Source organism: Gopherus evgoodei, chromosome 3 (genome assembly GCF_007399415.2).
Source record: "Gopherus evgoodei ecotype Sinaloan lineage chromosome 3, rGopEvg1_v1.p, whole genome shotgun sequence".
In the NCBI taxonomy this organism is placed as follows: Eukaryota; Metazoa; Chordata; order Testudines; family Testudinidae; genus Gopherus; species Gopherus evgoodei.
In genome coordinates this window covers 111,037,702-111,058,781 of record NC_044324.1, presented here as the reverse complement: position 1 = coordinate 111,058,781, position 21,080 = coordinate 111,037,702, and the positions used below count along the sequence as shown (strand labels likewise).

At 38.6% G+C, this 21,080-nt stretch overlaps 1 protein-coding gene across 3 annotated transcripts in view; it reads right to left on the bottom strand.

The window, feature by feature from the left end:
- Positions 1–21,080, bottom strand: part of ENPP1 (ectonucleotide pyrophosphatase/phosphodiesterase 1) — a 77,865-nt gene that overhangs the window by 6,570 nt on the left and 50,215 nt on the right. For all 3 annotated transcript variants that reach the window (XM_030556319.1, XM_030556318.1, XM_030556317.1), the window contains exons 9-20: positions 20,656–20,765; positions 19,018–19,083; positions 17,600–17,672; positions 15,424–15,532; positions 13,937–14,068; positions 12,971–13,002; positions 10,548–10,675; positions 8,672–8,741; positions 5,253–5,340; positions 3,814–3,986; positions 3,240–3,291; positions 317–471 (exon numbers count right to left, since the gene is read on the bottom strand). In XM_030556319.1, the coding sequence (XP_030412179.1) occupies positions 317–471; positions 3,240–3,291; positions 3,814–3,986; positions 5,253–5,340; positions 8,672–8,741; positions 10,548–10,675; positions 12,971–13,002; positions 13,937–14,068; positions 15,424–15,532; positions 17,600–17,672; positions 19,018–19,083; positions 20,656–20,765 (1,188 nt within the window). The remainder of the gene's footprint in view (positions 1–316; positions 472–3,239; positions 3,292–3,813; positions 3,987–5,252; positions 5,341–8,671; positions 8,742–10,547; positions 10,676–12,970; positions 13,003–13,936; positions 14,069–15,423; positions 15,533–17,599; positions 17,673–19,017; positions 19,084–20,655; positions 20,766–21,080) is intronic.

Sequence of the window (21,080 nt, the reverse complement as noted above, 5' to 3'; positions counted from 1 at the left end):
AGTCACTATCATGGTTCACTTCCATATTTGTGTTTACAAAACTCTAAAAAATTGTCTGCAATTGTCCTTAATTGTGTGAGGAGACTAAGCTTCAGAAGGATTAAATATTATTTTGTGTCCTTATTTTGATGAGGCAAAAATTGCTTCATAGGAGTATCTTATAAATAAGATGACAGAACCGAGGCATTCCATGTGCTATGGGAAGAAATTCCAGCGCTGAAATTTTAGTTTACAAAAAACAATAAAAAAAAAACCTCTGATCAAAAACAGTAACAGGAGGAAGAACAAAGCATTACAGAAACCAGAAAATACTTACATATTTGGTAACAGTGTAAGCACTCCACAAAGTCATATTGAGATCCTGGCTGTATCCACTCACATACTGGTGATGATAAAGGAGGTAATATGTGCTTCTCTTCTGTAGAACCCTGGGCCTCCCATAAGGCAAACTGTATTTCTCAATCTTCTTTACTAGAGCAGAAACAGAGTTTATTACAAGTTCTATATACTTTGCATATTTGTTGAGATTTTCTGTAGTGCACCTTTATATTTCTTGTGATGGCAAGTTCTTGCCACAATTTCCAACTACCACACAGAAAAATCATGATTAAGACAAGAGGAAGAGAAAGGTGCTAGCCTATAGAGCACTTCCACCATCATGCAACTAACCAATATCTGATATTTAAATATATAGTAGAATTAAACTTAAAGAGGAAATAATGCATTTTGTCCTAAATTTCCCCAAAATCTGGGTGGGTGTTTCAGTTCAAGTGTTTCTTCTGGAACCCACCACTCTTAGTGTTTAGGGAGAGACAATGACTAGTTGATAGGTTTGGAATATGTTGAAAGGATAAGGACAGACTTCAGTTTTATTGAAGCAGCGCAACTAAATAGTAAGTCATATAATTGACTTTGATTTCAATGTATCTCTTTGAAGTCCTTTCATTAATCAATGACTTAGTGAAATGTTGGTTAGTCCTTCATAAGGATATGCACTTAGTTCCACAATGAATTACTGTCATAGCCAGAGACTGTTCCTTACACCCTTTTTCTACCAACTGGCCTGAGAACGCAGGAAAAAGTGCCACTACAATATATTTACACTGTAATTGCAATGCAACTACAATACAGTGTAATTACAGTCACTCTAATAAAAAGCATGCCTGATTTTTCCATACAGTGCAGAATAATTCAGGACAGCAAACATTTTAATGTTTTTGCACCACTGTAATTGTGTGTGGCTCCTTTCCCTGTGTGGCTATGAACTATTCTTTTCTTTGCAATCCAGAAGGGATTTATCTGTTTGCTTTCTGCACAATAGTCACTGTGTTTTTTTTTAATCTGTAGTGACTCCTTTCACTTGTACAGTAGAATCCCAGAGTTACGAACATCTTGGGATTGGGGGTTATTTGTAATTCTGAAATGTTTGTAACTCAGAACAAACATTATGGTTGTTCTTTCAAAAGTTTATAACTGAACACTGATTTCATACAGCCTTGAAACTTTACTATGCAGAAGAAAAATGCTGCTTTTGACAATTTTAATTTAAATGAAACAAGCACAGAAAAGGTTTCCTTATCTTTTTTTTTTGTTTTTTTACTTTCCCTTAATTTTTTTAGTAGTTTACATTTAATATAGTACTATACTGTATTTGCCTTTCTTATATATATATACATATATACACTATATATATATTTTTTGTCTCTGCTTTGTGTATTTCTGGTTCCAAATGAGATGTATGGTTGACCTGTCAATGTGTAATTCTGGTGTTCGTAACTCTGAGGTTCTATTGTATTTGGTAAGTGTAGTCACTATAACTTTTAATATCAAGATCTGAATTACTGGAGTATTGTTATCTAAACTGTTAAATGTGCAGAACAGTCTTGCTTCCACTGAAGACACTGACAATTAACGTCTGTGGGTGCAGGATCGGGTCCTTAGACTTACATTTTACAAAAGTGAATCCATTGGAATTATGGCCTGATCCTGCAGTCTTTACTCAGGCCCTGATTCAGCAAGGTACTTAAGAATATGCTTAACTTTAAGCAAGTCAGTAGTCCCACTAACTTCAATGGGACTACCCACTGAATATCTTGCTGAATTGGGAACTCAAGCAAAATTCCCAGGATCAGGCCTAAAAACTCATTTTGTTGATCATCTTCATGAGTGCTACAAAATACTTAAAGCAAGAATTTTAAGAGGTTCTGGGGTATGTTTTTAAAGTATCTGCTGTTATTGTTGAGTAGACTCATGAACACTCTTATCCCACAGCCTACGTCACAGCACTCTACACATATCTGCAAAAGTATCCAGTTATTCATGAATGGACAAAAAATGTCTATTCTGCCTTCAGTGGGGACATAACCCTATAGCTTTTAATGGGAGTTACTCATGGGTACAGAATTTATTTTCATGGGAGGTGGTGATGTCACCTCTGTTTTGAATACAAACACAGAACAAGGTCCATATAAACTTATTGATCTTTCTGACATTCTAATCAACCTGAATCCCTTTTTTTTATTATTAATGCCAGCAGATGCATTCCACATGACCATTAGCTAGGTTTTAGTTCTGATGACTTAGTCACTGGCTATTGGTCAAAGGTTCATTTAAAAGGGAAAAAAACAGCTTCAGTATGGTCATAACAGAATATATTCTATTACAAATCACAGTAATGCAGATGTACTGTTGACCATGTAAATAAACCTATTTAATTCTTATGACTAATACTCTAGATTGTCTAAAGTAAAGATCTTCTATGTTTCATCACATATGCAGCATCAAGGGATTAACATTTCCGGGTTTTTTTCAGGGGTTCCTAGCTAATTTTTCCTCGTGAAATTCTTATGTATCCCATGTTGTAAAATTCAAAACCTACCATAGGAGAATTCAAGTATATCCAGATAATCAAGAAGTAGATTGCCCTTTATGCCATATCAGTTCTGTATTTCACAGAGCAACCATGTAGTAATGGCCTCAAATATAGACTACATTTCTATAAAAATATACTGCATAGTAATAGAGTTTTAAATAACAGCAGTTTACAAGACAGAGGGATCTATTTGTAAAGATGAATAATTCAGGTAAATACGAGTAAAAGATGAGATTCTTTGTTCAGCCCGTGTACTTGAATAGGACTCAGGATAAATCTAGGCATTGGTCAAACTTTTAAACAAAATAAAAATGTTTTTACTTAAAAAAAAAAGACACCATTTTCTCCTATAAAATAAAATGCTTACCTTCTGATGCAGTGTGATTTAACTGTTGCTGGAAATCCCTTATGGGCAAGCCCTATAAAATAAACACAGATGCTACTATTTGTTGTATAGAGCACGATTCCCTGACAACAGTTCTCAACAATAAATATATACAAAACCCTTTGTTAACAAATTCAAGCCCTCTGTTCCACAAGCCTTCCACACAGGCACTCTCAGTGAACTCAACTGGAGGACTGGCCATTGACAGCATGAATAACTGAGGTTTAAATTAAGAAAAATTTATATACAACTATCCTCCACAGGAGGAAAATTCCCATAGGATAAAGTCAAGAAGGAAAGAGTTCAGTATTTCTCTGTCAAACCCTGCCTTCCAATGGCAGCATTCGGTCCTATGTGAAAAGGTAGATCAGGCCCTCTATACCTATTGCTCATTAAAATCAATAGAAATATTTCCATTAATGTCAGTGGGCATTCTATCAGGCCTATAGATGGCAAAATTATGAATGTAGTGATCACACTCAGGACTATACAGTTTCAGACACAATTACAAACACATTATTTTGGCTCAGCAGTTTTATCCATCTGAATTACTTACTGCCAAATCACATGAGCAACCAATGTCCAGTGAAGAGGTGGTTTTCATGAGTGGATATACAGAAGGATGACTTTCTTCCTCTGGATGTCTTGGAATGTAAACAGGATTCTTTAAAAGGTGGTTTAGGCTTCCATGAGTTCCATTATTGTAGGCTGGTGTTATACCAAGCAAATCTACAAACAATTCAAACTGAACATTAAGGGGGAACCAAACAACATATATAAAAAGAATAGGAGTACTCGTGGCCCCTTAGAGACTAACAAATTTATTTGACTAAAAAATACATGGCAGTATTACAGTTTGGCTGTGATTATACTCATATGGGTGACATGACTGCAGCATTGCCTGTTTCTGTCTTAGTACTCCATGCAGTCAAACTAAGTCAGGTGGCAGATTAATGTAGTTGCTTTCACAGCCAGCTACCACTTGTGATGGTCACTTGTAGTGAAGGAGGGAGACACCATTTCTCATTCACCTGCCTCCTGATAGTGGAGAGGGAAGGGACAACGCTCCCCTATGTAAAAAGAAAAAAAACCCACTTGCACCTTGTGGGAGTTGACCTTGTAGCCTCCAAATCTGAAATAGTGGCTAATAATTGGTGCATGAAGTTGGTGACTATTGAGCACCCAGGTTTTGAGGGATTCCTGATCAATTGTTATCTTCTGAAAGTTGAGATGCTAGCATGGGTACCTGTTGAAGGCACTAGGGCCTACAGCTGAACTGGCTCCTCTGAGTTGCCAGTACAGACTTGCACTCTTGCCTCCCCCCATAAGAGGTGATAGTTCAAGGGAAAAGCTTGCATAGCTGCAGTGGAGTTTAACTTATGACTGGTCTACTATATCCTTCATCAATGATAGTAGCAACAGTATCAAAAGGAAGCCATAACGGAAGTGCAAGTAAGAGAAAAGGGGACAAGGCTTCCTGACGATGGCCCTGATCCACTAAAACATTTAGGCAACAGAGCTTTCCCACTGACTTCTGTGGGCCTATTCACAGGCTTAAGTGTTTTTCTGGATCAAGGCCTTTGGTAATAGAATTCTAGAGAGAAAAAAAAGAGGAAGGCATTTTCAGAGGAGGTTTTAGAACAGACATGCCAAACCATGAGAAAAACACAGGCACGCAAGGAAAGCGGGAAACACATCTATCAAGTAATCTAAAAAGGCTACTTTTTGGCAGGGGCAGGACAGATTGTTTTAATTCTTTTATGTCAAAAGTCAAATTGCTCCAATCAGAAAGAGAGTTCATATTAATCTGCTTTTTTACTCTAGGGGGTCTGATCTTTCTGAGGAATACACATGGCTTCAAATTTATGAAATGAATGAGGCTCTAAGGGAGACGCTTCATCAGAGATTTAAACACATGTTTATTAAGATTTTTATTTTTATGCCCAAGAGGTTTTCACAAGTTTATGAGGAAAAAAAATCATTGCTTATTCTTACCACATATTAAATTATAGATTTCAATATTTTCAAATGGGTCAACTTGAGTCTTGAACTTGAATCCAGGTCCAAAGCCAATAAAGATAGCCTACAGTTTAAACAAAACTCCTATTTACTTTTATCTTTAAGGAATATTACAGTAAAAAAAGTGTCCATATTATTACATAAACTGAAATCACTTTTATCCAGTTACATTTTAATCACCGCATTTTTGATGATAAACATATATAGTGTGCCATGGACTGAACTAGGTGCAGATTTTTTTTTTAAAAAAAAAAGATATATACCTCACATGACAACATAGGGCTAATCATGGAAGAAATTTTATGAGGTAGAAGAAGCATTTGCAGAAGATGGGGGAGGTGGACATGTCTGAGCAAATCTGAGTTTGATTCACAGCTGGTTTTAAAAGTTATCTTCAGCAAATGTAAACCTTGTGATGTATGAAAGTCCCCTCCTTTTGAGCAAATTAATTCCGTTTCCATATGTTTACTGAAATAAAATCACTTAAAGGAACTTAGCGTAACAGTTGGCCCAACATGACTGGCATACATTAGTCTGAGGCACTCATTGTTTTCTCTTTCTGCATGAAAATTGCACACCCAGTAGATCACACCCATTATCGCAGAAGTGATATAATACTGTTTCCCTTATATATCACCTTCCTCGGCAAGATCTAAAAGCTCTTTGCAAACAATGATCACAATCTCAGATTCAGTCACTTTCTCAAGGTCACACAAGCTCTGTGGCAGAGCTGAGAAAAGAACCCAGGTGTAGCTTTTGGTCCCTTTGAATTAACCATAAAACAATCCTTCTTCTTGTGAGGGAGAGGATTGGAAAGGCTAGTTGGGCAGGTTAGGTGAATAATACAAATATGGAGTAAAGTCAATTGCATGTGTTTAACTATGACTTTTAAGACAGTTTGAAGGTGTGTACAGGTTTCTGTAGTAAGAGTCAAATTTCCATTGTATTTACTAACTCCAGCTCTATAGAAGGTGCACAGAAATGAACAGAAACATTCATACGTTCCAAGGCAGAGGGACAATTGTGATCATCTAGTCTGACCTCCCGTATAACATTGGCCATAGAACTTCCTTAAGTAATTCTTAGAGCATAGCTTTTAGAAAAATAGTCAATCTTGATTTAAAAATTGTCTGTGATGGAGAATTCACCACAAACCCTGGAACAATATTCCAGTGGTTAATTACTTTCACCATTAAATATTTACCCTTTGTTTTCCATCTGAATTTGTCTAGTTTCAAGTTACAAATAAATATTTCAATTATTAAATATTTCTTTCCCATACTTATAAATTAATGAAGTCACCCATTAACCTTCTCTTCTCTTCACTATAGGACATGTTTTCTAAACCTCTAATTGTTCTCTGAACCCTCTCCCATTTATCATCAACATCCTTCTTGAACTGTAGGCTCCAGCACGGGACACAGTACTCCAGCAGTGGTAGCACCAATGCCAAATGTTGATGTAAAATAACCTCTCTACTTCTATTCAAGAGTCCCTGTTTAAACATTCAAGAATTGCATTAGCTCTTTTGCCCACATCACCACATTGAGAGTTCATGTTCAACTGATTATCCGCTACGATCCCCAAATCATTTTCAGAGTCACTGCTTGCCAGACCAGAGCCCCTATCATGTGAGAATGGTCTACATTCTTTGTACCTAGCTGTATTAAAATGTATATTGTTTGCTTGTGCCAAGTTTACACCAAGTAATCCAGATTGCTCTTTATCAGTGACCTGTCCTCTTCATTGTTTATCATTCCCCCAATTTTTGCACCATCTGCAAACTTTAACCTTGATTAATTTTATTCTCAGCATCTTGATTTTGTGCTGAGTGCTCATATCTTCCATCTTTTTAGCCTCCCCTTTTCTTATAAGTTTAATGGCTTCCTGATTACTCTAGGCTGCCAGTTGACCTTGATGGTCTTCAGCAACTTGACCCGCCAGTCAAGACACAAAGTCCAAATAATACCCCAGATGGGGTTCAAAGAGTCCAATAACTATATAGCATATTTGTCCTTGCTAGGGTCATCAGTCCTAGCTCTAGGCCCTTTATTCGGGCTCTCAAATAAGACCTGTCCCCTTCTTGGGGTTTATAACACTTTACCTATGGTTAGTAGGGGAACTCTGGGTTCCAACCCAGGGACCCTATAAACTGCAACCACATACAGTACTATTTACTCTAATCCATAGCTGCTACATCTGTGGGCCTCTTCCTACCAGGCCCTTTATCTCCATACTTATCTCAGGGCCAGCATCCACAAATTCTTCTCTAGCTCGATCCCCCTTCTTCACTCCTCTCATCCCAGCCAGGAACTGACTCGCTAAGACCCTACAGATCCTTTTATTTCAGCCTGTTGGGCTCAGATTGGCTGTGGCTTCCAAGATGGCTGCTCCATTGAGGCCTCTCTAAGCAAACAAAGAGAACCCATCTTTGCTTCTTTTTTTCTCCCATCTCACTGCTTCCTGGAGCAGGGTATGGCAGAATAGTGTTGTCAGAAGTGTTGTCAGATGCTACCGGTGTGGTGCTTTGCTCTCTCCTTGTTGGTATCACTTGGCTGCATGCATGTGTTCCCTCTTGTGCTGCCCCAGCTCTGCAGATAGCTGACACAGCAGACCCGAAGAGAACCCCCAATGACCACAGAGTCTAATAAGGTATGAAGGCACGTTGGCCAGGTTTATTGCCGTATTGGATACAGTAGTAGTTTCCTCCAGATCGTTACTCTACAGGGCATACTGCGAATATGTACCCACGGTCAATGGACTCGGCTCAGTTAGTCGTGGGACTTTCCACTGCCCCCTAGGCCGGACAAAGACACCGACCCAAGGTACAAACAAGTTACACATCACTCCTGACATATTGAGGTGCAACCCCTTTACGCAGTAAGGTTCAACCCCTCTACGTAGTAAGGTGCCGCCTCTCACCTTGTACATGTTGGTTCGATCAAAACAACTCTATTCATCATTTTACCCTTTTGCCCCTGTCATTGGGATGGGTTGGCCTGTTCTTTCTTATCTGTTGAATGTTCCAGTATAAGGTGTTCTGGTATCATGTTTATACTTCGGTATGCTAGGTGAATATATGTGTATGCAACATCAGCCCTTTCCCTGCCAGCTTCTGTGAGCCGAGCCAGCTTCCAGCTCACAGCTTGTCTTTGCTTTTTAGCTAAGTCTTGACCATTACTTTAGTTCAGGCCTCAGGCCTCATACTGGGCCTTTATCAGGGACTCCACTTACTACAAATAGCATGGCCTGCAGCAAGCAGCCACAAAGGCCTGGTACACCCCGTCACAAGGTGTGTTCTGGATTAAACAAATATATGCACAAAAATCATCCTTTGCAACCTGTGAATAAGGTGAATTAAGCTATCATAAGTGTTAGCATCTTCCGAATCTTACCTGCATACTCATGAAGCGATTGTCTGAGCCATGGAATCCACCATTGCAATATTTGATTTCAGATGGTTTTCTATTTAAAAAATGTCACAGGGTATGTAACCAATAATACTTACTTTACAAAATGTATTTATGTAAAAATATATTCAGTACCTTTGTTTGTCTGCATATAGAAGGGGACATTAACTAAAGTGAAGTCTATACCCCAGGGGCCTACAGAGTCTGTAAGCTCTGCAGGAGTAAACCTTTAAATTTTGAAGAATAGAGGCTGCAGATATAATCTCTGCAAGTGGGCTTGCTGTGAGCTACACAGAAAATGGGGGGTGGCTGTGCCCTCTCTTGCCCTGAGGCCCCACCCCTCTCCATAGTCCTGCCCCCTACTCCTCCTCAATTAAGTGCCAGCCCTGCCTTTTCGCCCGAGGCCCTGACCCCTGGCCAGGCTGGAAGCCAGAGTTGGGCAGCATGGGGTGGCTGCTGGACTGGCTGATGCCTTCCTCTATTCCTGCTGCTGCTGCTGCTCCTCCTCAGGACCTTGGAGCTGTGGCTGCTCCTCAGCTCCTCACCCTTCGACTGCTCACAGCCTATGTTGGGGGACCTGCCTCTGGGGCTGGCAGAGTCCTCAGGGAGCAGTGACTGCGGGGCGTAGTGCCTAGGAGCCTGGCTGTAGCAGGTCAGTCCAGGTCGCTGTAGGGAGCCCCAGATCCTCCACCTGTCCTGGGAAGCATTCCTTGGTGGGCGAGGACACTTGCCAGGGGCTGCTCTTGGACATCCTAGCACCCCGCCCGGGCTTATTTCTGCACTGCTGCTGGTGGCAGCGCTGCCTTCAGAGCTGGGTGGCCAAAAAGTGGCAACTGCTGGCCAGATGCCCAGCTCTGAAGGCAGTTTTTTATGTCAACGGCAACAGAGAAGTAAGTGTCCAGGGTAAGTGTAATATTGGTTTCATGATTTGATTAAGATTGTGTTCATGCAATAATTTGATCAGTAGTTTATCTCAATCTGTATTTTTGTTGATGTATTGATTACATTGTATACTATTGTTAATTCCTTGATTAATTCCTGTGATCTCCATTGTAAGCTCAGTTCAATTATTTTACTGTTTAGTGTTTTAGGGAATTTAGTAAAATTAGTTAGCTTTACATTTGCTTATTTATTTTAAAAGTCATAAGACATACACCAGATAGGTTCTCTCTTCTAATGTCAATGTCGTATATATGGACCACTGACCCACTCCTAAATAAAACACTTATTATCATCACTACACAATATACACTACTATTCTGGCAATGGTAAATATATAGGTCTGAAGAAACAATGCAATTTCTGACAGTGAAATAAGAGAACAAGACATAATGGGGGATGGCTAAGGAAATTTCACCTTTAAGTCCCCAGCAAAGTTTCCACCTGGGTTGCTAGTAGCTGAAAGTACAGCTAGTAGCTAAAAGTACAGGGTTGTTCAATAGCTTGTGAGAAGTGAGTTGATTCACTGCGGTTCACAGACAGACACTGATTCAGCAAAGCACTTGTATGCATGCTTAACTTTAAGCACATGCTTTGGAAATTAAGCAGGCACTTAAGTGCTTTCCAGAAATAGAGTCTTAATTGACAAGTATCCACATCACAAAACCTACCAACACCTTAGGTATATTTAGCAAGGAGAAATTCATATAGACTAAGGTGATCCCACCAAGTCAGGGACAAGGGCACTGTAGGAAAAATCTGATGTTGTGCTACACCTGTTCTGTGGATAAACAGAGACCTCAGTCTCCAATGGCTGTCAATCTAGAACCATTCATTTGTTTTAATTTTTCTCCTCCAAAGCAAAAGAACAAGTCAAGAAACTCTTTACTGTATAACCAAGTACTGATGAATGGTAACTTACCGAGCGAGTTGCCACTGGGGGTCTAAGTAAAAATGTACTCGTTCAATTCGGTCGTTGTTGACATAGTGAAAACGCTTGGGTAAGAGCTCTTTCATAAATGCTTTGAAATGCTGATCTGGGTCTATGCACTGAAATTTTTAAATTAAGATATACATTTAATAATGTGTGAAAAAACTAGTCATGACCATCATGCATAAATTCTTATGAACATCAGAAACTAAGTGTTTAGCAGAGCTTTAACGATAAAGTGTCTTGTCCAACTCCTGTTAAAGTCAATGGGAGTCTTTCCATCACACTCAAAGACCTATTGGATGGTGCATAAATATCAGTTACTTATATTTGAGAATCGGTCAATATGCATTTTAACAGTTATATTTAAAGGATGCTGTCAACTAATTTTTTTTTTAATTATCTAATTTTTTGCTTCTTTTTCTGATGAGGTTTTGGCCACACTCGACTTGATAACATTGGCTGGTATTAAGACCTTTATTTACTGAGATCTATCATGTAAGAGGCATCACATGGACAGGATGTCTGGTGGTGTTTAATTGTCCAGTCTGAGAATGCTGCAACACTCTATTATGGAAAATCATACACATGCAAAGGTTTTAATATATTGGTCACCCATGGTTATTTAATATTCTCCCCCACCAACATTCCCTTTTCCTTTATGTAATCCCCACTTGGAGTTTGCCAGCTCCCGGAATACTAGACTGAACCACTTAGGGGGTCCTACCCTACAAACTACAACAATAATAGCTACCAGAGCCCTCTGACACCATTTCCCACCATGCTTGGAGTCAGAGGTGGGGACAGAAGGGACTAGAAAATCCTGATGAGGTCAATAAGGAGGTTTCTGCATGGGGTGTTCTGAACAGTGAGTACAATGCAATGTCAGATGAGAGGGGTGTTAAAAATAGGAAAGTCTAATGAATGACAAACAAAACTTAAGTCATGTATCAGCCAAAAGTGAGTCACTGAGGTCACAATCATAGAAATGTAGAGCTGGAAGGGAACTGAAAGGGTCATCAACATCTGCCCCCTCCACTGAGGCAGACCCAAGTAAACCTAGATCATCCCAGACAGATGTTTGTCCAACCTGTTCTTAAAAGCATCTAGGGTTTCACAACCTCCCTTGGAAGCTTATTCCAGTCCTTAACTATCCTTATATTTACAATTTTTTTCCTAATATCTACCCAAAACTGCATTTGCTGCAGATTAAACCCATTACTTCTTGTCCTACTTTCAGTGGCCATGGAGAACAATGGATCAGCCTCCTCTTTAGAAGGGCCCTTAACATATTTGAAAACGGTTACTAGGTCTCTCTTCAGTTTTTTTTTCTCAAGACTAAATATGCCAGTTTTTTTAACCTTCTTCACAGGTCAAGTTTTCTAAACCTTTTTATCATTCTTGTTTCTCTCCTCTGGAATCTCTCCAATTTGTCCATATCTTTCCTAAAGTGTGGCACCAAGAATTAGACACAGTACTCCAGCTGAGGCCTTGCCATTGCTGAGTCGAGAAGGACCATTACCTCCCATGTCTTACATACACCATTACCATTAATACAGCTCAGAATCATATTTTCCTTTTTCCTCAACTGCATTGCATTGTTGACTATTATAACTCCCAAATCCTTTCCACCAGTACTACCACCTACCCAGTGATTCCCTATTTTGTAGTTGTGCATTTGATTTTTCCTTCTTAAGCTTAATACTTTGCACTTGTCTTTAATGAATTTAATCTTGTTGATTTCAGTTCTCTAATTTGTCAAGGTCATTTTGAAGTCTAATTTTATCCTCCAATTTGCTTGTGACCCTTCCCAGCTTGGCGTCATCCACTAATTTTATAAGAATACTCTCCACTTCATTTTCCAAGTCAGTAGTGAAAATATTGACTATTGAGTAGTACTGGACCTAGGACGGACCTCTGTGGCACGCCACTAGATATGCCCTCTCGCTTTCATAGCAAACTACTGGTAACTTTCCTTGGAGTACAGTTTTTCAACTAGTTGTGCACACGCCTTATTGTAGTTTAATCTAGACCACATTTCCGTAGTTTGCTTATTAGAATGTCAGGTGGGACTGTGTCAAAAGCTTTATTGAAATCAAGACACATCGTGGCTACTGTTTTCCTCTTTCCCACTAGACCAGTAACCCTGTCAAAGAAGGAGATTAGGTAGGTTTGGCATGATTTGTTCTTGACAAATCCTGCTGGCTATTTCTTATTACCCTTGTCCACTTTTCTCCCTATTGTTTCTTCTCCTGTCATTGTGTCATATCTAGAATTGGGTAGTAACCTGTTTGGGGCAGTGACCCCTCTTTTCATGTGTTATGTAAGGAGCCTAGCATACTGCTGCTGTAAAAATAATAATAAATGTCAATATGAATTAAGAAGCATGAGCCAACACTAAAGACAACACTTACTGTAAGTTGTCTGGTAATGCGCTGGTAATCAACTGGAAGAGTCAGATGTAAAAATTAGTCACCTAAATTTAAAAAAAAAAGATGCAAAATAAAAGGCTTCCAAATATGGAATTCTGATTCAATACCACAAAACACAGTCATCTAGGTTAAAAATGATTTCTAAATGTAAGCAACTTATTTTTCCTGTTTCAAAACCAAGCAATCAATAATAAAAACAAAATCAGTAAGAAAATCTTCAAGCTATACTTTTTAACTAGCTGTCTTTTTAGGGGAGGTTTCCTTCACATTCTCTTCTCTCCAATCAATTTGGTTATTTACTTGTTAATGTTCAGATATTTATCGTTTAAATGGTGCTGACAGAAAAGGATGTTGCCAACTAGAATTTGACATTCCAGAATTTATTGCAATGTGCACATAAGAAGCAGTAACTGTTGTGGTAGTCTAACAGCTTGGAGTTTTCTTGATATAAGTTAACTTTTGTAAAGTGTTTATAAACATGTTTCTAATAAACTTCCAAGGAAAAATCCCACCAGAAGAAAAAAATAAATTTAATCCAACAATCTTCCTTGGAAAAGGATAGGGTCCAGGCTAGGAAAGATTCATAGAGTTTAAGGGCAGAAGAGACCATGAAGTCATCTAGTTTGACCTCCTGTATATCACCGGCCATTACATTTCTCCTAGTTACCCCTGTATTGAATCCAATAACTTGTGTTTGGCTAAACCATATAGAGATTAAGGGCCCCAGCTACACATGTAAGTGGACTATGTCTTTAAATGCCTTTAAGAGCAGAAGATTTATGCTTCTAGGTCATAACAGTTTCCCCAACTCTTATGGTTCAATTTATCCGTAAACTTGTACTGAATCTGAGGAATATAAGTTTTTTCCATACAAATTAATCCTCACTTAATTTTAAAAGTTTAGAAATAGATAATCAAGTAACACAAATTAGTTTAGCAACTACATACAAGAGAAATACTCATCTGGAACATTTTGGGGTCTTAAGCGAGCTGCAGGGCCAGGAATTACTGTGATATCTTGAACATTCTCCATGTATGTGCTCAGATATGCTGTTTTACTACAGCTAGCTGTTTCCATGCCTACAAAAGGGAAAAGTGTTATTTTTAAAAGAGGTAGGTACAAATCTGCAATACTCCTGATAACAGAACATGTAGCTGTTTTGTACAAAGGGGAAATGTAGTTTTCCGGGTTAAATTATCACCAAGCACAAGACATCTGAACAGCAGAATGGAAATGTGAACTCTTACAGTACATAAACATCTATCCTTTCAGCAGCCCTGTAACACTCCCTCATGACAGTTCTCACAAGAAAACTGCAATAGATTTTCCCTACTGAAGGAGAAAAATAAAGGATACTGTGGGGGATGGACCGGTAGAGTGGATAACTTCTGGGCTGTAGTCAGAAATCTAAGTTTTATACACATAGCCCTGCAGTAAAAGACAGGTCAGAGGCAGCTAGTGGAAATGATAGGCCATGGTTGTGGCTTTCAGCTTCATTTGTGCAGTGTGTATACGCACACCACAGTGACTACTTAAGAAAAACAAAAACAGGATGTTATAATAAATAAAAATCTCTAGCTTGCTTGCTAGCACACATATATATACCTGCCCCTGGATATTTCCATTACATGCATCTGAGGAAGTGGGTATTCACCCACGAAAGCTCATGCTCCAAAACGTCTGTTAGTCTATAAGGTGCCACAGGATTCTTTGCTGCTTTTACAAATAAAAACTAGTTATATTCTTAAAATGGAATCTATTGCTTTGAAGTCACTTAGGCTGGAATGGGGAAAGAGAGAGTTGGGTGCAGCATGTGAAAAGAAAGTGAATTATATCATTCCCCACACCAACTCCACAAATTAACAATAAAAGGCCTGATTCTTAGGTACAACGAGGACCCTTTATACTGCTCTGGCACTGTAAAATGTAATTTACATTAAGGCCCATTTACACCACCAGAGAGCTATAAAGGGGCTGGGGTGTAAATAAGAATCAAGTCCAGAATATTCTTCTGTACCAAAGCTGACATCTGACTTTAAGCATGTCTACTATGAAAACAAAATGCCACCACCTGCTTCAATGGGTGAGAGACCTTGATGAGGCCAGTGGTGAAAATGGACAGTTCCAGCAGTGAGAGAGGGAAACACTTGCTGACGGACACCAAAAGTAACTTCTCCTCACATTAGTCTCTTGCAGCCATTGGCTGGCTGGGAGGGTAGAGATGAGGAGAGCCTACCCAGAGTTAAGGGTTATATTGGTAATGAGCCCTGTAACCCCCACACTGGAATCAATTAAATATCTGGTATAGAAGAGTATGGGTGATGGGCAGGTAGTGTCCCTTCCCTGTTCTAAAGGTTAATAAAAGTTGCAGCCTGGCACTTAATTCCATGCATGTGTCTGTCCTCATTTTGCCACTGTGTACACATCAATTTACCATGATCAGATAGAAGAATAATGTTTAGGCATTTGTGCAAATTCATTTGCTTGAGACCATCCATCAGCATCCCAACTATGTTGTCCACTCTCTGTAGTGCAAGAATGACCTGCAGAATAGAAATGTGGTAATGTAAAATAGATGTTAAACATTTAGAAACAAATTCATATATCTGTATTTGGTGAATGTAAAATGTAAGACACAGTACGGCCCATATGCAAATAAAAGACCTCTTTCTGCAAACTCTATTCACATAAGTATTCCCGTAGGTTTCAGTTGAACTATACATGGGAATAAGGATTGGTCAGACCCAAGTTTTCACTTCAGGTTAAGTATGAGCTATTTGTTTAAAATTAGAATTTCTTATAAAAAGCTAGTCCAATCAGTTTCATCTTCACATACATTATATACTTCTGTCATTTGGGTCATTTTAACTGGGAACATAAGGATGGACTAGTGACTTGGGGTCTTAATTAATTAATTAATTAAAATTTATTTTTAAACCAAAAGAAATGGCATCCTATAGCTCAATTCTTCACCCTTTTCCACGTTTAGTACTTAGTGACAGTGGACTCTGTGGGACTACTTGCAAGAATAATTTAGATGCATAAGTAATCAATATGAGCAATTATATTTATAATCAGCTAGTTACATTATTTGATGGGACTACTTGCATAAGTAATGTGAGTAAGGGTTGCAGAATCAGGCTCTTACAGAGCTACTCAGATGTCCTTACAGTGGTTTTTATTCTTCAAAGTGTTTTTGACATACGTAACCTATGTTTTATTTATCCACCAAAGATCATTATAACTGAGTTTTATATTACCAAAGAAGTGGGGGAGGGGAGAGGGGCAACAGAGACACCACTGTCGAGCTCTCGTTGGCAGTTAATCAGCTAAAGAACTACACTGATCTTTCAGTATTATTGCAGAAGCAGTGTTCAGTGAAAGCCCCCCACAAGAGAAACTGAAAGCCTCTTGCTCTTAATAGCTCCAGTGAAATCTGGAAAAGTCAGTTATAGATGCCAAAACTTTTCCTGAGTTCAAGTTCTACCATTCTCTAATGTTTCCAAATCACTGAATAGATTTTTTCCCCTTCCACCTCTTCTTGCTTTTGTAAGTGCATTTACTGAAGGATGTAATATAGACCCATCCTGGAAAATGAAGGCTTCTCTTTATTTACTGAATGGATACACCACAGACAGTGGTAATATCTGCTTCCTCTATGCCAGTGGTTCTCAATCAGGGGTCCAGGGACCCCTGCGGGCCATGAGTATATTTCAGAAGGACTGCCAAGCAGGGCCAGCATTAGACTTGCTAGGGCCCAGGGGAGATAGTCGAAGCCCCACCGCATGGAGCTGAAGCCTGGGGCCCTGAGCTTTGCCACCCAGGGTGGAAGCAAAAGCCTGAGCAATGTAGCTTTGTGGTGGATCCTGTGGCATGAGGCCCACAAGCAGTTGCCCTGTTTGGTACCCCCTAGTGCCGGCCCTGGCTTTTATATGCAGAAAAACATTTGTTGTGGCACAGGTGGAGCTATCGAGTTTTTATAGCATGTTGGGGCTGGGGCCTCAGAAAGAAAAAGGTCAAGAACACCCCCCCATGCCAAAATCTGACATGGAGGGAGATATCATTCATATCCACCTAACTGTAGTCTGAGACAGCCAGCAACCATGCCAGTTACAACGTGAATAGCCATCCACAGAAGTGGACTAAGATTAGAGCTGGTTTAAATGTTTCATTCACCCCACCTCTTCCTATCCACTTTTTTTTAAATATGAAAAGGTTTTTTTTTCCCTAAACTGATAATGTTCAGGAAAAACTTTTTTTTCCCCTTTCCAAAACTTTCTAGTATTTTTTGTCAAAAGGGAGAACTAGCATATGATGAGTGGGGGAAGGAGAGAGGGAAACAAAAGATTCACCATTTACAACTTCATCTGCATTTGCAATTTTAAATTATAAATAAAAGATAGTACCTAATTTGTTAGCATTGAAAACAGCACATTTATTAAATGCCCTTTTATTATGTATGTTAGGTCATGTTCACCCTCCCACAAAGTCCTTGTTCTAGTAAACACACTGCAGATAAGTGCTCTAGTTTATGGGTGTTAATTTAACATGCTATACAAAGCCTCATCACTAACTCAATACAGAGCTTTAAAACAAAACTGTCTACTTACTCCACTGCTGACTGGTCCAAAATTATGGCCAGAGGAATCTGGTTCTTCTAAATACAGAGTGTAAAAGTGTGGTCTATATCAAACAGCACCAAAAATGTAATATTTTACATACACATTGAAAAATAGTCCAGAAAAAATTATAATTCAACAATGGATATTAAGTAATAGAAACAACTGTGCATCATTTAGTGAGGAAACATTTTAAAAGAAGGGAAAGAAATGGACAATTTGCTTAGAAACAGACTTGAAACAACTAATTTGTTGATCGTAAATGATCTTGGAAAAGGTGGTAAAATTTGCAAACAATACAAAATTACTCAAGATAGTTAAGTCCAAAGCAGAGTTACAAAGAGATCTCATAAAACTGAGTGACTGGGCAGCAAAATGGCAGATGAAAATCAATGTTTATAAATGCAAAGTAATGCACATGGGAGAACATAATCCCAACTATCTATACAAAAATGATGGGATCTAAATTAGCTGGTACTACACAAGAAAGAGATCTTGGAGTCATTATAGACAGATCTCTGAAAACATCCACAATGTGCAATGGCAGTCCAAAAAGTTAACAAAATGTTAGGAACCATTAGGCAAGGGATAAATAATAAGACAGAAAATATCACAATGCCACTACATAAATTCATGGTATGCCCACACCTTGAATACTTTGTGCAGTTCTGGTCACCCACTTTCAAAAAGGATATATTAGAAATGGAATAAGTATGAAGAAGAGCAACAAAAATGACTAGGGATATGGATCAGCTTCCACATGAGGAGAGATTAAAAAGACTTGGACTTTTCAGCTTGGAAAAGAGATGACTAAGGGGGGATATGACAGAGGTCTATAAAATCATGACTCGTGTGGAGAAAGTGAACAAGGAAGTGTTATTTACCCCTTCACATAACACAATGAAATTAATAAGCAATGGGTTTAAAGCAAACAAAAAGGAACTATTTCTTCACACAATGCACAGTAAACCTATGGAAATCATTGTCGGGGATGTTGTGAAGACAAAGGTATAACTGGGTTCAAAAAAGAATTAGATAATTAGAATTAGATAGGTCCATCAATGGCTATTAGCCAAGATAGTCAGCGATGCAGTCCCATAAACCTTGGACTTCCAGATTCTGGGACTGGATAACAGGGGATAGATCACTTGATAATTGCCCTGTTCTGTTAATTTCCTCAGAAGCACCTGGCATTGTCATTGTCAGAAGACAGGATACAGAGACAGATGGACCATTGGTCTGACCCAGTATGGCTGTTTTTATGTTTTTGTGAAGTTATTGAAATAATGCACATAGGGTATTATAATAAATATAAACAACATTTACATTGCATTTGTATTTGTTAATAATATTATTTCATTATTCTAACACTGGAAACAGGAGCTTTACATTTGAAATTTAATACTTACCTTTCATCTTTAGGTAACTGCAGCCAATGAAGAATAGCTATCACCCTTTCTTCAAATGGGATTGAACTGTATCAGAACAATACAATAGCAACTGTATTTCAAAGAACTGAAAATTATGTTCACGTGAATTACAAAACATCTTCATTTCAACAAACATCATTGAAATCACTTGGCAACATTAAAGTTGGATATTCATTAAATATATCTAGATTAATTATTTGGAGTACTACAATGATGGCAAATTTTACAAATACAAGGCTAAGGGTCTGATCTAAAGCCCACTGAAGTCAACAGGAGTCTCCAACTTCCATGAGTTTGGATAAGGCCTAACTCTTGCCTGCCCTCCTCATACAAGCAGTCCTACTGATCTCACCAGGAATGCTCACATAAGGGGAGAAGGATTTGTCCCATATACTGTATTATTAAAACCATCCTGATGTTTATAACGTGAGCCCAGATGCCAAGTTTATAATGACCTTACATAGGTAAAATCTGGAATCAAAACTCTGAAGTAGACTGAATCATAGATTAGTATACACTCACTAAAAACAGCCTATATGTTACTGAGGCAGCACCACTTGTTGCTGATGACAGTTGTAGCTTGAACAACACAATGCATTTCCAAGTGATCCTGTTCAACTAGCTGGAGAAACGTGTAGAATGTCCCACAAGCAACCAACAGTCAGAATCTATGTGACAAGAAAAATAGGACCTGAGAAGGAGGAGATTGAGGACCTCAGGGAAGATTTTGATATTATTAATGATGATCCTCAAATGCACATAATTTTTCCACTGCAGAGAAATGTTTATTCATAGGTAGGATTAACAGTTGACAATGAAGGCTACTGCCTTACTGTGAAATACCTTGAAAACTTGCAATAAGGTCAATTTGACAGTGAAATGTCTCCCATAACTACCTCATTACATAGAGTTTTTCAAGTACATAGACAATATAATGTAAAGATTTTCCCACTTCATGTAAGAGAAGAGCTCAGATTGAGTGATCAACGTTAGAGTCTAGGTATTTGTGAAATATTTGCACCAAGTGTAAACAGAAGACATCAAAGCATCACCAGATTCAAATGGCAGATCTTTTGCATACCTCTCTTATAAACATACTTTTCCATACCATGTTATAGCATAATAGGTTCTTCAGCCAGTTACACAACATGCATCATGGAAAATGCAGGCTCTGACTAGTGGGATTCTGCTTTTTCACAGTGTGCAGGACTATATTAGTAAGCAGGAAGATATTTATCCTCTGTCTGTTATCTATCGTTTTGTGAAAGCTGATCAAAGCTAGGAAAGGAAGCAGAACCAACCCTACACATTTTATTTCTCTCACACACATACACCCTAATTCAAGGGTAGTCAATGGGCAGACCACGAGCCAACTCTGGACAGCCAGATGCTTTTGAACAGACTTTGAAATCTTTTTATTTATTATTATCATTATTGTTATTATTTTTGTATTATTTTCTCTGGAGTCTGGACCATGACCAAGACATTTGTACCTTGACATAAAATAATTGATTACCTCTCCCCTAATTTATTGCTCTACCGAAGGAGCGCGCGCGCATACACACACACACACACACACACACACACACACACACACACACACGATGTTTTACATACCCATTGTACTTTCTATACAAGTCTGGAAAAGTTCCATTAATTCTCACATCTGATCCAGGCCAGAAGAATGTACCAGCTTTTAGACCTTGATGCATAGCTGTCAGCCAGATCTGTGGAATGAGAACAAGTATAATTATTTAGTGTTTGTCATAAATCCCCAGCTCCTGGTGTTCTGTTATTTCATGAGAATTTCCACTTTATTTAAAAAAAAACAAGTTCTAGCATTCATGGTTGTGGAGAAAAGTTTGAAAAGGTGACCTGAGAATAACCTAAAGGTTCAAAACCCAAAAGGCAAATAACAAGAACCAAAAATGTATTTTTTTTAAAAACCTCATGATTTTTAAGCCAAGATCATGATTTTTTGAGGCCCAACTCATGATTTTTGAATGTTTAGTTTGGCAATAATATGGCAAGTTGGGTGAAAA